At 49.9% G+C, this 15,854-nt stretch overlaps 1 protein-coding gene and 1 non-coding gene across 2 annotated transcripts; one reads left to right on the top strand and one right to left on the bottom strand.

Annotated features, from left to right (window-relative positions):
- Positions 1-975: 975 nt before the first annotated feature.
- On the top strand, positions 976-1,491 carry LOC119454180 (uncharacterized). The gene has a single exon (XM_037716171.1). The coding sequence runs from the start codon at positions 976-978 to the stop codon at positions 1,489-1,491; it is 516 nt and encodes a 171-aa protein (XP_037572099.1).
- Positions 1,492-15,306: 13,815 nt separating this feature from the next.
- LOC119454666 (U2 spliceosomal RNA) lies at positions 15,307-15,489 on the bottom strand. Its single transcript, XR_005192606.1, has one exon. It is a non-coding gene; the product is annotated as a U2 spliceosomal RNA (small nuclear RNA).
- Positions 15,490-15,854: the final 365 nt, after the last annotated feature.

Raw genomic sequence — 15,854 nt, 5'->3', positions numbered from 1 at the left:
CGCCAAGCTGAATCACGAGCTCGCGCTTTTGACGAACACCTTCGCATCCGACGGTGGTTGCGCCGTTGCGCGTCACACTGAGACAGCGCTTCGACCCCACCATCTTGGACCTGTCCTGCCTGGGAACGCCGTACACGATTCCCTTGGCGACTTTATCATCACGTGCACTACTTCGACTCCTCAGCCACCAAGGTATGCCGCCCATGCTACCTTGGTGGTAGAACCGGCTGCCGCGACTACCACAATGACCACACTGTCCGTGGACACCGGCCCTGGTTCCTCGGGCAGCTACACAAGCAGCCTGCTAGAGTTGAGCCGCTGCGACTTCCAGCAGCCGGCTTACGTAAAAATACCGCCTTTTCGCGGCTTTCCAGATAACGTCATCCTTTGGGTTCACACCATCAATGCCTTGGGTGATCGGCATGCTTGACCAGACCACAAATGATGGCTGGTTGCAGCCAAACGACTTTTCGGTGCCGCCAACGCATGGGACACCTACGAAGGCGTCAAGCAGCGGTCCTGGCTTGAATGGAGTGCAGCACTTACAGCTGCTTTTGGCCCACTTCTTTATGCTTGCGCGTCGCCTACATCCTCGAGCATCAGCTGTGGCTCTTCCTCGTTGAAGATCACGGCCAAGAACCAACGGTTCAGCAGCAGCGGCAGTTAGTCGATCCCTCAGCCCACACCGCATCAGCCGCAGGCCTCCGGTTCGAGCATCTCCACGTCGGCATCCTCTGCTTTCTATAGCGTACCCGGCAGCAACGCCTCCAAGGCAGAGGATGAAGCTGCATCCGCAGCGGCGGCGGAAGCAGAGGTATGCGGCGACGACGCGGGCAATCTGCAGTACGGGGACTCTTGGGACACGGACCCAGCCGCCGTGGCTCTACGGCTGCTGAGGGCCGAGGATAATCGCAACAAAACCCCACTTCACACACGCCACCCCTGTCGCAAAAGGGGGCGCTGTCCACCAACGAGATGGCCCGCCAGCCTGTCTACGAGACGGCGTTAGACCCGCGTGTCAAGCAGCGAGAACCCGACCAAGGCCCGGACCAACCGGCCCAGAGTCCCGCAATCACCCTCCCCGAGCCGCAGCAGCAGCCGCGTGCAGGTCCACTCCACCCGGTGCCGCCATCGCCCTCACCCATGGGAGTGTCAGCCGCACCAGGCCACAGGGGAAGCCCTACAAGACAGCCCCCACCGCAGGCCGCCCGCCATCCGAAGCCACCACCGCAACAGGGGAGCAGCCACCGCGCCCCGGTATCCTCCGGTACCCAGCAGCAACCAGCCCCAACAGCCCGTGGTTCCAGCAGCAGTGGCGGTGACAATCCCTCAGCTCCGACTCCCGCCATCAGAGACAACGACCCGGCGTTCAGTCAAGCGTCAGCAGCCATTGACCACAACCATCCACCACCGTGGTCGCCCACCTCCGAGAACGCCCCCGCCGCACCCGCGGACAGCCTCCCAAACTTCCCCTGTGACAGTCCTCGATAACCTGAGGAGAAGAGGGGAAGACCGGAAGCATCACCCACAATAATCAACGGAGCACCCTCCAAGGGAATCTTCCCAACCCCGGCCGAAACCGACAACGCTGATCGGCAGGACAATCGACGGCAAGACCCGCGACCAGAGCGCAACAGTCAGTGCCGACTCCCCGAGGAGCTGGTTGCGCGCTGGATGGTCTTGACGACGACTACTTACGACGCCGACTATGCAATGATTTTCCAGCATCAGCCGCCCTCACAACCGCCAGAGCTATCTTCAGCAGCGTGGCCGAATGTAATGAAGATGAAGAGATGCACTTGGGCTCGGGCGCTAGGACACCGAGCGCGAGGGACGAACGAGGAGAAGAGGAGGACGAGGAGAGAATATAGAACAGCCGGCCCAGGAACGGGTGCTGTCTCTGTGTCTGTTTCGTTACATAATATATATATATATATATATATATATATATATATATATTATGAAAGAAATGCTCACACGTTTAACAACAACAAAATACTATTATTTTACTGACGTTTCGGCCGGTGGTCCGGCCGGTGGTCCGGCCATCGGAGATTCACTCCGATGAAGTGCCGGACCACCGGCCGAAACGTCAGTAAAATAATAGTATTTTTGTTGTTGTTAAACGTGTGAGCATTTCTTTCATAATATTTTCACCGGGTTCAGCGCAAACTCCTAATTGACTATATATATATATATATATATATATATATATATATATATATATATATATATATAGTGCAATTAAGATGAACGCCGGGACATAGGCAACAAGATTGCCAACAGCATTGCGTGCCGCAGAGGCTCGAGCTGTGAGACTGTGCTCGGTGTCGTGCTCTACCCGTCATCGGCCACTCGTCGAATAAACCTCCTTTTTAATTGGTGGAGGTGCTGGGGACCATGCTGCTCAACAATCGTGGAACTGCGCACTCGGACGCTACCTTCCACCATCCCAGGCACCGACCAACAGACACTCCCGTCACTGCCCGTTCTCTGCGCTGGCACTATCCGCCTGTGGGATCTTACTATCTTCAGCGGGACGGACGACGACGACGTTGAAGATTGGCTTGCGTCCTACGAGCGGGTAAGCGCTCATAACAGATGGGACGACTCGACCATACTTACCAACTTCATTTTCTGTCTCGCGGGTGTGGCCAGTCTCTTGTTCAAAAAGCATGAGGCGGATTTCCGAACGTGGTGTACGTCCAAGACAGCATTTGCAGAAGTATATAGCCGTCACGCCATCTGCAAACTCCGATCTTAGCAGCGTTTGCACACACGCGCACAAGACACGGGTCAAACAGTCACTAGTTGCATAGAGAACGTTTTTGATCAGTGTAAAGGCGTCAACACCACCATGTCGGAAGCGGACCGAATTAAGCACATCACGTAAGCAATTGATGATGATGCCGTCCAAATGGTGCTCGCTAAGAACTCGAACACTGTGACTGACGTTATCAGCCTCTGTCAGAGCTACGTCGAGCTGCGCAAGCAGCGACTTTCGATGAGGCCTTCTCCTACAACTGATGCATCGATCGCCATCCTGGCCATTGGTTCCGACCAAGCGTTGCTGATCACGCAGAATAAGGCCTTCGTCCACGAAGAAGACGCACGACAGTTGTCCCTGGTAGCCTTCACTAAGGTGCCTGCCAATCCTTTGCCATCCACTGCACAACGTCATTCAAGGGGAAGTCGCTGACGCACTGTCAGTTGCTTCCCAGCAGGCGTTTGTGGCTGTTCCGGTCACTTGTGCTGCGGTAGCTGCCAGACCACACTAAGACCCGATACCGCCTCTTCAGCAGCCCATGCGTCATCCTCCTCTTCCCGTATCCTTGGCCGGCGCTCCTGTTGCCAACCCGTGGCGCACGCCCGACAATCTGTCTATACGCTTTGCATGTAGGTATCCCGGACACATCGTAAAGCTCTGCCGCCGTGTGCAAACAATTTGCAATGATCTACGGGCGCCTGGTTACCCCGTCGAGTCCAATGCCCACTACACTCAATCCGACCCACCGCCAACTCGTACTCCGAGTGATCGTCCTCGCTTCGACCATCGCCACTCGTCATCCCCGCGTCGCCGATTGCTTTCACCGATGCGTCGGCGGCCCGTATATAACAACGAGGGAAACTAGATGACGCAGTTCCCGAGGCAAAAACTGGGCATGTTGCACAACCCATCGTTCATTACCTACTAACGTTATTGGCGTGTTTGTCCAACTTGTCGTTACAGTCGTTCTTGTGAATACCGGTGCAGCTGTTTCTGTTATCACATCGTAAGGTCACGATGCCTCTTTCTGGATTGTCACTTCGTACGGCAAGTGCTCAACCCATTGAAACAACCGCAGCATGTACAGCACGTGTGATGACTTAAGACGTGATGTACACCATAGAGTTTATCGTTCTGTCATCGTGCTCCGACGCAATTATTCTAGGATGGGATTTTCCCTCTTGCCACAGCGCTGTAATCGATTGCTCTCACGCTTAGGTACAGTTCACCAACTAAGTGACCTCACCTCCATTTATACTCATTATTCCACTAAACTTGTCGTCATCGAAGACTCTAACATGCTGCCGTGATCTTCAGCACTCGTTTCAGTGTCATGTGCTGCTATTTCGGAGGGAATGGTCTTCTTCACAATGTCCGAGCTCTCTGTTGCCCGAAAAGCCTTTTCTCTGCATTTTGCTACTTGTGACCTCGCCGCCGGTTTGAGCACATGCCTGTTCATAACCCGCTTTCATTCGCCCTCACATTACTTCGTTACGAATGCCTTGGCCACGTGGAGACCATCGATTGTATGGATATTATCTCCGTCCCGGACGAGGCGTCTTCAACGGCCGTTCTTGACCTGAGCGACCTCTGTGCTCCTGAGCCAACTCCTACGAATGCCTTCAGCCCCTTCTTCGCCGAAGATTTGATACCTTCGCAGCGAACCAAGCTTCTTACGATTACGCAGCACTTCCGAGCTTCTCGCGACTTCGCAAAAGACTTCCTAGGCCGCATATCAACTATCAAGCATCACATCGACACTGGCTCCCAACCACCGCTGCGCTAACGTCCGATTCGCGTATCGGCTACAGAATGCCGCGTGATTGCAGACCAGGTCGACGACTTGTTACGCCGAGGCGTGATTAAACCTTCACAGAGCCCATGGCCTTCTTCCAGAACCGTCATTTACGCCATTAAACACCACATATCATCATCATCCTTCTCCCGTGATACTCGTCACAAAGAAAGACGGTGCCATACCTTTCTCTGTAGATGTTCGCCACTTAAACAAGACCACGCTGACAAATGCTTACCCACTGCCTTGCATTGATGATGCTCTGAACTGCTTACAAGGCACTGAGTTCTTCTCGTAGTAGACTTGCGGTCAGGCTACTGGCAAGTCCCGACGAGTTTACCGTCATGCATTTCGTACTTTGCAACGCGGCTCCTACATTCGAAGGGATGATGGAGAACGTTCCGCGTGGCTTTAATGGGAGGTTTATGTTACCTTAACGACATCGTGCTGTTGGCATCTGATTTCGCAACACATCTGTGCTGCCTTCAGTGCGTACTGAGTTCCTTGGCCAACGCAGGTCTACAGCTTAATTTCACGAAATGCCGCTTTGCCAGCCCGCAAGTTGAAGATCCTCGGCCACGCTGTGTCTAAGGATGGCATTTATCCGGATCCCGAGAAATTGCGGCCCGGTTCCGCGTTTCCCAAGCTCACTAAAATAGAAGAACTTCGCAGCATCATCGGCTTCTGCTCTTATTTCCGGAGCTTTCTATTTTTCATATGTCCTATCACCCCTCACGCAACTGCTTCGTTGCGCCAACGACCTTTCATCGTGGTTCAATGCTGCAAGCATGCGTTCCCACCATGAGCCGTCTTCTAACGACGCCACCTATTCTATGCCACTTTGACACTCAAGCTCCGACTAAAATACATACCGACGCAAGTGGTGTAGGCCTTTGCGCTGTGCTTGCACAGCGTCATCCTGGCTATGTAGAATACGTCATGGCTTATTCGAGCCACACGCTGACCAAGGCGGAGGGCAATTACAGCGTCACGGAAAAGGAGTACTTGGCCACCGTCTGGGCGCTTGGCAAGTTTCGCCCTTATTTATATGGCCGCTCTTTTGACGTAGTGACCAACCACCATGGGGTGTGTTGGCTTTCGAATTTATAAGACTCATCTGGCCGCCTTGCTCGCTGGGCCCTGCGAGTACAGGAGTATCACATCCGCGTCGTGTATCGTTCCGGGCGGAAGCATTCGACGCTGACGCTCTTTCCCGCTCACCGCTTTCGCTAAGAGGTCACTCGTGGGAGCCCCTATGAGCGCACGCTGTCGCCTTTTGACTTTGACACTATTGCTGCCGACCAACACAATGGCGCCTAGACTGCAGCCCTTTTCAACCTTCTCTGCAGATACCTCAACAGTTACTGCATCTCGAACCCTTCGAAGCCAAGTTCCGTATTTTACGATCTGTGATCATCTCTTGTACCAACTCAACTATACCCCTGAGGGACGTACCTGGTTTCTCGTCATCCTGAGAGCCTTGAGATCATAGATCTGTTCCTCTTTGCACTCGCACCCCCAGTGCAGACACGCCAGCGTTTTCAAGACTTACCAACGACTTCGGCACCGCTACTACAGGTGGGGGATGTACACCTTCGTTTATGAACTGCGTCCGCTCTTGCCGTGAATGTCAGCACCGCAAAAATCCACCGCTACTCTCAGCCGGTGAACGCCAGCCGCAGCCGTGCCCGTCTTTTGACTTTGACACTATTGCTGCTGGCCAAGACAATGGCCCCTGGACTGCAGCCCTTTTGGACCTTCTCGCGGATACCTCAACAGTTACTGTGTCTCGAACCCTTCGGAGCCAAGTTCCGCATTTTACGATCCGTGATCATCTCCTGTACCAACTCAACTATACCAATGAGGGATGTGCCACAGCGGGTCCCTCATTGCAGGGACTCTACACCCGACCTCACTTTTGTCAACAACTCAAAACAAGCTAGTTGGGAAAACTCTGGCACCGCTCTAGGCAGCGACCACTATATAATACACATAGGCATAGGCATGCCGAAACAAGAGACTAGAACCTTTCGGTGCACAGACTGGGACCTTTTTAGGATAGTTAGAGTGAAGAGACTAGAATCGAAACCGATAGAAGCGGGCAGACAGTCCTTCCAGACCTGGGTCAACCAGCTCGAAGAGGACCTCAGGGAGGCCACTAATGAAATTAAGACCGAAAAAACATAGAGAGCATAGACAGTAGGCTCGCGCATCTGATCGAGGCCAAACAATCCATCCTGCAAAGATGGAAAACGCAAAGACTGAACCGAAGGCTCAGGAAAAAGATAGCTTTGCTAAACAGACAGATCGAGGAGCATTCGAGAACACTCACGAAACAACAGTGGGACGAAGTTTGCCATTTGGCAGACGGCCGAATCAAACATGGGGGCAGTTGGAACCTCCTCAAACACCTATTGAACGAAAGCGAAACTAAGTCAAACAAGCGAACAGCAATTGCAAAACTAGTACATCAGGTCAGCCAGTACAGTACTCAAGAGGTAGTCATGAGACAGCTAGCGGAAAAATAACTCCCTCTCAAACAACCGGGCGATAGCGACGAACGCGTAGAGTACTTGGGAGGACCGTGCGAGGAAATGGGCCGCGATTTCACCGAGGGTGAAGTACGGGCCGCACTCCATGGTCTCTTTAGTAGATCGGCAGCCGGACCCGACGGTATTACCAATAAACTCTTAATGAATCTAGACGACGCCTCGATCACTTTCTTGACGGGTCATTTCAACGAGTTGTGGAGAAATGGAGACTATCCAGAGGAATGGAAGATGGCCAAGACCATTCTCATACCCAAACCGGGCAAACCGCTCCATCTGGATAACCTCCGTCCAATCTCTTTTACATCGTGCCTAGGTAAAGCTATGGAGCACGTTATTCTCAACAGACTCACTAGATACGTCGAGCAAAACGACATACTCCCGCATAACCTGGTCGGTTTCCGCCCCGGTCTATCGACTCAAGACGCCATGCTCCTGATCAAACACCAGTTCATACAAGTTAGCATGGTGCACGCGAGAGCGCTCCTGGGACTAGACGTCGAAAAAGCTTTTGATCGCATAGAGCACAAGGCCATCCTCGAGGTCCTCTCCGAGCTGGGGTTGGGCGAGAGGCTTTTCAGCGTAGTCAAGGCGTTTCTCGGCGGTAGGCAAGCGAGCCTCACGCTAGGAGAACTAAATTTGAAGGTGATGAATCTGGGAAACAGGGGCACCCCGCAGGGGGCCGTGCTCTCGCCCATGTTATTTAATCTAGCAATGACCAGAGTCGCGAGGAAACTGGAGCGTATAGAAGGTATACACTTTGCCATATACGCCGATGACATAACCATATGGAGCGCCAAAGGTAACGTAGGCCAAACGGAGACTAGACTGCAGGAGAGCATACACACCGTGGAAAGCACACTAGGCGAGATGGTACTTAACTGTTCGGCGGCAAAATCGGATCTTTTGGTCCTAAAACATCGAGGCAGGGGTCGAAGACCCATGGGCTACGTCCCCGGGGAGGAACCCAAGATTATCTTACGCTGTCACGACGGATCCGCGATCAAGCAGGTCGAAAAGATTAGAGTTTTAGGCTTCGACATAGCAGCGGGAGGTACCAACCTCAATGCCATTCAACACATTTCAAACAAAACGGACCAAGTCATCAGGTTACTAAGGAGAATCACCAACAGACACAGGGGCCTGGGTGAGGACAGCGCTCTAAGGCTAGTGCACGCCTTCGCTCTCTGTCACTTCACCTACGTGGCAGGTCTACTCAAATGGTCGCAGGCCGAGCTGAACAAGCTCAACACTATGATCAGAAAGTTAGTCAAGGCTACCCTAGGTATACCCAACAGCACCTCGAACGTGAAGCTCATGAACCTAGGCGTACACAATACGATAGAAGAGATGGCGGAAGCGCAACAGATGGCGCAGCAGGAAAGACTGACGAAAACGCGAGCGGGCAGGCTTATACTCAAAGCAATAGGGACAGACCCCAATAGATCGAGGAACCTGAAGGAGGCCGAGGTAGAGTTGAGCGCGGACCTTAGAGACGGGATCAGAACCACCCCCCTCCCGAGAAACATGCACCCAGAACACAATGTTAGCAGGAGAAAAGCGAGAGCGAAAGCTTTGTTGAAAGAAATTGAACAGCTAGGACAACAGGCGGCCCTCGTAGACGCTGCCGGGGTCAAAGGCAAAGAGGCCTACATGGCCGTGGTGGTCGACAGCCAGGGAGAGGTACGGGACGCCGTCACCATCTTCACTAAGCATTCCACGGTAGCGGAGCAAGCCGCGATTGCTCTAGCCATCAGGAACCGTAAATGGTCTTTCATTTATAGCGATTCAAAAGCAGCAATTAAGAGCTTCGACAAAGGCTATGTCGCTTGGACTGCGGCTAAAATTATCGACAAGGTAGAAACTATCAAAACTGAAATCCGCTGGTTTCCTGCACATTTGGGACAAGTGGACGAGGCTCGGCTCAACCTCAACGACGTGACGAATGACCTGGCACGAGGACTTGCTTGCCGTGCCGGTCAGAACCGAACCGACGCCCACTACCATTCCGCGGATCATAAAGATCATTTACTAACTTACAACGACATAACTAAGTGCTACTACTTGGGGCGTAGGCAATTCCCACTGCCACACGTAAAGTTGAACAGGGCTCAGGCAGTCACGCTAGGTCGTTTACTGCAAACCGGGACGTACCCAACTCCCTATTTCGTAAATAAAATTCACCCCGAAAGAGAAATTAGGAAAGAATGTAACGTGTGCGATGGCATCAATGAAATCAGACACATGCTGGCGGGCTGTCCCGCGACTCTTGTCGACCCCGACGAAAAATGGCTTTACTGGCACAAGACGATGTCAAGCTCTTCTTATCAAGATCAACAACGGGCTGTCCAGAGGGTCCACGAAGCGCCATAAGGCTCGGCCTGACGGTGCCGACGTGGACGCGGCCCGCCTCGGTCTGAGAAAACCGAGCTTCAGGACTCTAATAAAGTTTTGTGAATGAATGAATGAATACCAATGAGGGATGTACCTGGTTGCTCGTCATCCTGAGAGCCTTGAGATCATAGATATGTTACTCTTTCCACTCGCACCCCCAATGCGGACACTTTGATCGTTGTCGTGCTATATGGACCCCTTCCCTTGACTATGTCTGGCAACCGGTAGATTATAGTTGCCGTTCACCACTTCACATGCTGTGCAGAAACTGTGGCCCTCCGAGCTGCTACAGCGCAGGAAATCGCTGCGTTTGTACTGTGCCGTTTCGTGCTTCGTCATGGAGGCCCTCGGGCACTCCTAAGCGAGCTTCCTGTTTGAAGTCATTAAAGCATTGCTTCCTGAATGTTCCATTGTTCATCGAACATGCACCTCCTGTCACCCGCAAACCAGCGGTACCACGGAACGCTTTATGGCACCCTTGGTGACAAGATTGCTACGTACATCACATCCGACCACTCCAACTGGGACCCAGTTCTTCCACTCGTCACCTTCGCCTACATTGGCGCAACAAAAGCTACTACCGGTTTCTCCCCCTTCTATCTTTTTTATGGTCGTCATCCTTTTCCTAGAATCTATACCATTCTACCCTACCACGCATACCCATCAGAATGCCTATTGATTTTGGATGCCTCCAGACAATCTGAAGAAAGTCGTCAGTTGGCCAGCTGCTTCACTTCGGACGATCTGAATCGCCAAAAATCAAAATACTATGCCTGCAACTAAACTCCTTCATTTCTACCCAGAACCCTCGTTTGGCTGTGCGTACAGAACCACACACCAGGAGTCGCTTCAAAACTTCTTCTTAAATACGACAGACCACATCGCTTTCTGCCGGAAACTTCTCCCTTCAACTACCTCATACAGCCACTAACACCACCGTCTGTCACGCGTCGTCGTAACCGCGAAGTCGTCCACGTCAAGCGGCTCAAGCTATGTCATGATTCTTCGGTCTCATCTTCAGACGAAGTCGCCAGGACGGCTCCTTTTTCAGATGAGGCAATTGTAAAGAAAGAGAACGCCGGGAAATAGGCAGCAGGATTGCCACAGCGTCGCGCGCGTGCCACAGAGGCTCGAGCTTTGAGGCTCGCTGAAGTGCTCTGCCTGTCATCGGCCCTTCGTCGTATAATCCATCTTTATAGTGTACATATATATATATATATATATATATATATATATATATATATATATATATAGAAGAGAAGACGAAGAGAACGTAGAGCTCGAGAGGCCAGACTGCGCTACGACCACGCTTCGATCATCGTCCATCCCCTGTAAATAAAACCATTTCTTCACAACTCTTCGTAGCAATATATATATATATATATATATATATATATATATACACATGTGCGTGGGTGTCGTGGTAGAGGTCTTACACAGCGCAAAGACAAAACTCCTAGCATTCCCTGGACCAAGAACGGCCTATTTCCCGGCGTTCTCTTTCATTACAATTGCCTCATCGGAAAAAGGAGCCGTCCTGGTGACTTAGTCTGAAGGTGAGACCGAAGAATCATAAACTTTTGAGAAAAAGTGTTTCAGTGTTTTATTGCTAAGGCATGCAGCCGCTTAGCACCAAATTATGCTATCAGACTTATACTATTTTTAAAAATGATAATTTAAAAAATCTAATTAATATTTTGTTTACAAGTTGATGTATTTATATATTGTATATTGGTGCATGACTTGGAAAATTGAACAGCACAAAAACGGGACCAAAAAAACAAGACGGGGCACTGGCGTGTATTTTCTTGTTTTCAGACTTCTTCTTTGTAGCCCAGACTTGTTGCAGATAGGTAACAGTGGAGATAACCGTTGTGTTGCTGCCATATATTCTAGTGAGTGGGTTCGCCACTGCCACGTACGGAAGAGGGCGGACACTATATTGAAAGCCGCCTATCACTTTAGCACGCTTTCGGCGTTGTGTGCATGCTATATTATTCTATATTTAAAAATACAGGAACAACCTTTGCGTTAGAACTTCAGTAGTATCATATGATGCAAGTTTCATTTACATTCGGTGACCTGCGGTCCGACTTGTTTGAAGATATATTTGGAAGTAACTTGTGATCATTGTATAGTCATCACGCGAGGCACAAAAGTCTGATCACACTCGGGAATAGATAAAGCAGACAGTCCGAAGCAGGGCTACTTTCTGTTTAGAAGCCTTTGGCAAATTACGGCATCCGTAGTTCGCTGTAATTTAAGAGATTGAAGCACCGAGAGCTTTGAAAGTGTCGTTTCTCCTGACACTCTGCTATTCTCAAAATTGACGCGAAGTTAGAATGGGTTCCATGCAGCAAGCAACACGTGCTACAACACGGTAGGTGAACCTCAACTATGCGATGGCCACGGCCGTCTGGTGTTGAACGATCATACAGTGAGGAGACGCTCTCCCTATGTCCATAATTTTCAGCCTTCATTCGTAGCACCTTTCACGTTCGTCAATCACCCTATATGCTAACACGAGGTACCAGTTGGTGTGGTCAGACGTAATATATATGGATACCACGTCACCCAAATTGCGATTCAATCGCTCCAGTCATGCCTTCAGACTGCGGGTGAGAGGCAGATGTGGTGCGATGGATAGTGTGTTCTGTAATAAGGAGCGAGTTAACTACCTCGAAAAGGGGCACACGTCCTCTGTCATTCAGAAGTTCCAAAGAAAAAGTATGCAGCATCGTGAGCTGTGGAGATTGGAAGGCAGCTGTTCCTGCATAACACGTCATGCGATCCATAGGAACAATCCAGCCATTCTCAGGTTTTGCGACGGGTAAAGGGTCGTAGAGGTCGACACGCATGTGGTTGAATGATGAAGAGGGGCACGGAATCGGCTGTAAGGAACCTCAAGAGACTTGCGAACAGGAGACTTGGGGCGTTCGCATGCTGAACATAAGCACACGTTATTCTGGAGAAAAGTAAATATTCCACGCCAATAAAAGTGCAAGCGGAACCTGGTGGAAGTTTTGAAGTGGCCAACGTGGGCGCATTGCGGGTGTGCACGGAAAGAGGAGCATACAACTGAGCAGAGGTGACGAGAGACGATGAACAAGCACTTGTGACTTTTGGAAGCGTAGCTGCTATGATAGAGCAGTGCGTCCCATGCCGCAAGGTGAGAGGATTGACATTGAGACCATGGGAAGGGCAAGTATCTGGGAAGTCAGAAAGGCAATTAAAAAGAGCCACAATCCACGGATATTTGTGCTGCTTTGCAGCCCTATTGACTAGTGCTGGTGACCAAAACACCGAATAAATGACGAAAAAGCAAGTGGTCTCAAGTCGGTCTGGCGAGCGAGAGAGTGTGTGTGCATCGGTGTGTTTATTGCGAGGCCGATAGACAGTGCAATAGACAAGTAAGTAGGGCAACCAGCCAACGTGTTGGTTCCAGAGAAGGTGTCATCAAGAGGTGCGTCGAAGATGGCCACCGGTCGATGGGCTCAAGACGTCCAAGGCACACGCCGTGACACCCCGTGATGCAAAGGGTCATCATCATCATCATCATCATCATTATCATCATCATCATCATCAGCCTATTTTATGTCCGCTGCAGGACGAAGGCCTCTCCCTGCGATCTCCAATTACCCCTGTCTGGCGCTAGCGTATTCCAACTTACGCCTGCAAATTTCTTAACTTCATCATCCCATCTGGTTTTCTGCCGACCTCGACTGCGTCTCCCTTCTCTTGGTATCCATTCTGTAACCCTAATGGTCCACAGGTTATCCATCCTACGCATTACATGGCCTGCCCAGCTCCATTTCTTCCGTTAATGTCAACTAGAATATCGGCTATCCCCGTTTGTTCTCTGATCCACACCACTCTCTTCCTGTTTGTTAACGTTAGTCCTAAGATTTTTCGTTCCATCGCTCTTTGTGCGGTCCTTAAGTTGTTCTCAAGCTTCTTTGTTAACCTCCAACTTTCTGCCCCATATGTTAGCACCGGTAGCATGCAATGATTGTACACTTTTCTTTTCAACGACAGTGGTAAGCTCCCCGACAGGATTTGGCAATGCTTGCCGTATGCACTCCAACCCAATTTTATTCTTCTGTAAGTTTCTTTCTTGTGATCATGGTCCCCTGTGAGTAATTGACCTAGATAAACCTACTCCATTACAGACTCCAGAGACTTACTGGCGATCCTGAATTATTGTTTCCTTGCCAGGCTATTCAGCATTATGTTTATCTTCTGCATATTCATCTTGAACCCAATTTTTACCCTTTCTCGATTAAGGTCCTCAATTACTTGCTGTAATTCGTCTCCATTGTTGCTGAATAGGACAATGTCATCTGCAAACCGAAGGTTGCTGAGATATTCGCCGTTGATCCTCACTCCAAAGCCTTCCCAGTCTTAGAGCTTGAATACTTCGTCTAAGTGTGCAGTGAATAGCACTGGAGAGATTGTGTCTCCTTGCCTGACCCCTTTCTTGATAGGTCTCTTTCTACTTTTCTTGTGGAGAACCAAGGTAGCTGTGGAATCCTTGTAGATGTTTGCTAAGATATTCACGTATCCCTCCTGTACTCCTTCATTACGCAATGCGTCTATGACTGCTAGTATCCCTACTGAATCAAATGCCTTTTCATAATCTATGAAAGCCATATACAGAGGTTGATTGTACTTCGCAAATTTCTCGATTACCTGATTGATGACATGGATATGATCCATCGTACAATCTCTCTTCCTGAAGCAAGCCTGTTCTCTTAGTTGGCTGAAGTCAAACGAAGTCAAGGCTGAAGTCAAGCCCGGAAATTTAAGCAGCCCCAAACCCAGACTTGAAGTTGACGAATCCCCAAAATTTAGGTTGTTCCATGCCCAAATTTGAAGTTGGCCCACTTCCAAATTAAAGTTGGCCCTTCCCTAAATTTCAGTTTCCCACATACAAATTTCAAGCTGACCCACCCCAAAATTTCAAGTTGGCCGACTCCCAAATTTTAACTTGGCCCACCCCCAAATTTCAGTTAACCCATCCACACATTTCAAGTTGGCCCACTGGCAAATTTCAGGTTGGCCTACCTCCTTAGTTAAGTTCGATTACCCCCCAATTTCAACTTGGAGCACTCACAAATTTCATGTTCATCCAACCCCAATTTTTTATCTGACCCACCTATTATATAAGCTTTGCCATGCATTTTATATGGAGCCCTATGTATCTCTGTTGGTATTCTCTGCGGAAATTATTTTTTGTTTGAATTGCTCGTTATCACTTGAAACATAACCGGTCAGGCACATTTACACTATTATGAGGAAAAAATGTCTCACTTTACAACCACATTTTTATGCAGATACACGTGACAGGGCTGGGGTATGAGCAGGGAAACTCAACAACGAACTGAAGTGTGTATGGATGCTTTTTAATATTGGGACATTGACAAGTGTATTTGGTATGGTTTTCCAAAGGGTGTTTTTCACCAGCTATTGACCAACAGAAGACACACCTTCCTGTATCGTCACTCTCGAATTTGCAGCCGATTTTATAGCAAGATATATTTATCTAATCAGTTTGGGTCTGCTAAGCAAATAGTGGTGGACATTCTAGAATGCACGCGAGCTCCAGCGATTAAGTTGGAATATGCGACGAGTCATGGACAAATAGACGACACACTTGACTCATAGTTCAGATGTTCAACAAACGTTGACTGTGCTTACCGATATTGTACTATGGGTGGCACTTGTTTATCTGCACACCAGTTTGCCGAGGAAGTGTTCAATTTTATAGCGAAGCTGCGTATGGCTAGTATTCCGCGGATCGATGTGCGTGGACCAAACATTCGGAAGATAGTGCAGTACAGGACCAACCCGCTGCAGAGGTGAAGCAAGCTTCAAGCAGTCTACCAACTTGCAAAAATAAGTTTAATAGCTTGGGTCCAAATACAACCCGTATCAGACATTAGGCTGATAAGAAGAGATAGTACAGTTTGACCCATGTCGGCCATGCTTATGTTCACAGCATTCATGTGTACGCCACCCCGCGTAATAAAACTAGTGACTACCAATCTGAGTTTCTTCTGTCGCCTGACGTCATGCTTCATGTAGGCTATCTTCCTCAGTTTTGCTCTGACTGTGAAATGAATAGGCCGCGTGTTGTACACTTTGAAGAACAGCGTGCCTAACAAGAACGACGGCGTGGACAGAAAAGGGAATGGACGCGGCGGCGGCGGAAAGATACCACCAACGAAGAGCGGGCCGCGGGCACCAAGTATAAGCATGTTACCCAGCAGGGCCGCGACGCGAAAAGAAATGGGAACTGTCCATGTGGCTCTGATCGCGCAATCTGATAACGTTTCACCAGAGCAACGAT

This window comes from Dermacentor silvarum, chromosome 5, assembly GCF_013339745.2.
Source record: "Dermacentor silvarum isolate Dsil-2018 chromosome 5, BIME_Dsil_1.4, whole genome shotgun sequence".
Lineage (NCBI taxonomy): Eukaryota > Metazoa > Arthropoda > Arachnida > Ixodida > Ixodidae > Dermacentor > Dermacentor silvarum.
This window is presented reverse-complemented; position numbering and strand designations above follow the sequence as displayed.